This window comes from Rhinoderma darwinii, chromosome 3 (assembly GCF_050947455.1).
Source record: "Rhinoderma darwinii isolate aRhiDar2 chromosome 3, aRhiDar2.hap1, whole genome shotgun sequence".
NCBI lineage: Eukaryota > Metazoa > Chordata > Amphibia > Anura > Rhinodermatidae > Rhinoderma > Rhinoderma darwinii.
Window position 1 is genome coordinate 420,072,340 of NC_134689.1, and position 2,069 is coordinate 420,074,408.

Sequence of the window (2,069 nt, forward strand, 5' to 3'; positions counted from 1 at the left end):
TCTCTACCCAGAGTTGTAAAAGTTGACTTCATCCTAATGTCATTGAACCCTCTACTACGTATTCTGTCCTTTTCTGTCTAGTTCTATCACCGACCTAGAACATTAGTGGGACCTGATGGTCCATGAACAACAGAATTAGACAGCTCAGAGGTAATTATTGGTGGACTTTGTCAACCAAGTCCATTAACATGCGAGTTGCCTCAATAATATCAATTAATCCCTGGTACCTGACATCTTCATGTGTTTAGATGTAATATTTTAAAGATTCCTTTCTACTGACCAGAAAGTTGGTTCTTCTGGTCTTCAAGGAATGGATGAGAATAATCAAACAGTGATCACAGAATTTCTGCTCCTGGGATTCGGGGACCTCAAGAACTTCAGGATTTTTACTTTTATCCTCTTACTGATCATTCATATCATGGCCTTGATGGGAAATATTCTTGTTATTATTTTGGTTGCAGCCAAAAAGAATCTGCATTGCCCAATGTACTTCTTTCTCAGTCAACTGTCCCTATCGGAAATCATGTTCACCACCGATATTGTACCCAACATGCTGCGGCTGATATTGGAGGGTGGAGGGAAATTATCAGTCTCTCAGTGTATATTCCAGTTCTATTTATCAGGTGTACCAACTGTTGCCCAGTGCTTGTTGTTGGCAGTAATGTCCTATGACCGACATGTGGCCATATGTAAACCATTACACTATGCCACCATCATGACATTCACACATCAATTACAGATGGCCACCTTCTGCTGGTTGTTGGGTTTCTCCTTATCCATTGTTATATGTGTTTTCCTAAGAAAATTGACCTTCTGCTACCATAACATCATTGATCATTTTTTTTGTGACGTTGCTCCTCTGCTTGAACTCTCTTGTTCGGATACATCTTCAGTTGAACTGGTCACGGCTTTGCTTGCTTACCCCATCATATTGTCTCCATTTCTGTTCATCGTGGCCAGCTACATCTCCATTCTACAAACGGTCCTCAAAATCTCCTCCAGCATAGGGAGACAGAAAGCCTTCTCCACCTGTAGCTCCCACCTAACTTCTGTATGTCTGTATTATGGGACATTAAGCTCTATATACATCTTTCCACTGAAGGAGAAGTTCATAAATGCAAACAAGGGTCTGACATTACTTTATGCCCTTGTGACACCACTGTTCAACCCTCTGATCTACAGCTTGAGGAACCAGGATATCAGAAATGCCATTTATACTTCTGTCCAAGTATCCCAACTATGCAAGAGTTGAGCACTTCTTTTTTTTACTATTGAAGCATATAACATATACATATATATTTGTACAGTAGAGAACTCATTTCACCTCTCCTATACACTCTGTGATTTGTCACCATTTTACATTCCGTCTGTAGAGAAGGTAAGAATGTTTTCCATTTGTACCTTGAAAACACCAAACCATCTAATAAAGTGATGAGTTATTGGCACAATTTCACCTACAGAGTCAACCTACTAAGACCAGACATCAATACTGCAAGGACAGAAGAAGTCACTTGTTGCATGGTTGCCTTGTGTTTAATTTTTTTTTGCATTGGCGAGACCAAAAAAAGTGTGTTGGGCCTGATATATTAGCTGCATCGGCCATCACTTTTCCTCAATGGACTTTATTTAGTTAAATCTCAACCAGTTCTCCAGATAGGTGTATATGCAGGGGAACATGATAATCTCCTACCATCATGTAGAGCAGTGTTCGCTAATTCGTGGTTCTCGTCTGGTGTTACAAAACCAGTCTCTTTTCTAACATGTCCGGAAGTTGATTTGAAACAGCTGGAGCCGCAGATTAGTAGCCGCTAGCATAGTGTGTTTTTGGTTGGTGAATATAGGAACAATATTGTCCAACTGGCACCTCTAGTAGACCACACTTAAAGGGACTTTATGAGATTGCAAAACCACTAGGCTGTGGCTGTTTTATTGTATCTGGCTGGTTATGAATAATGGGGGGACTCCATGTCGTTTTTTCCAATTATTTATTTAAAAAAAAATAAAATGACGTGGGGTTCCCCCCATTTTTTATAACCAGCCAGATACAATATAGCAGCAGCAGGCTAGCA

General features: G+C 40.2%; 1 protein-coding gene across 1 annotated transcript; it reads left to right on the top strand.

Moving 5' to 3' along the window:
- The first annotated feature begins 310 nt into the window (after positions 1 to 310).
- LOC142750603 (olfactory receptor 6N1-like) lies at positions 311 to 1,252 on the top strand. The gene has a single exon (XM_075859600.1). The coding sequence runs from the start codon at positions 311 to 313 to the stop codon at positions 1,250 to 1,252; it is 942 nt and encodes a 313-aa protein (XP_075715715.1).
- Positions 1,253 to 2,069: the final 817 nt, after the last annotated feature.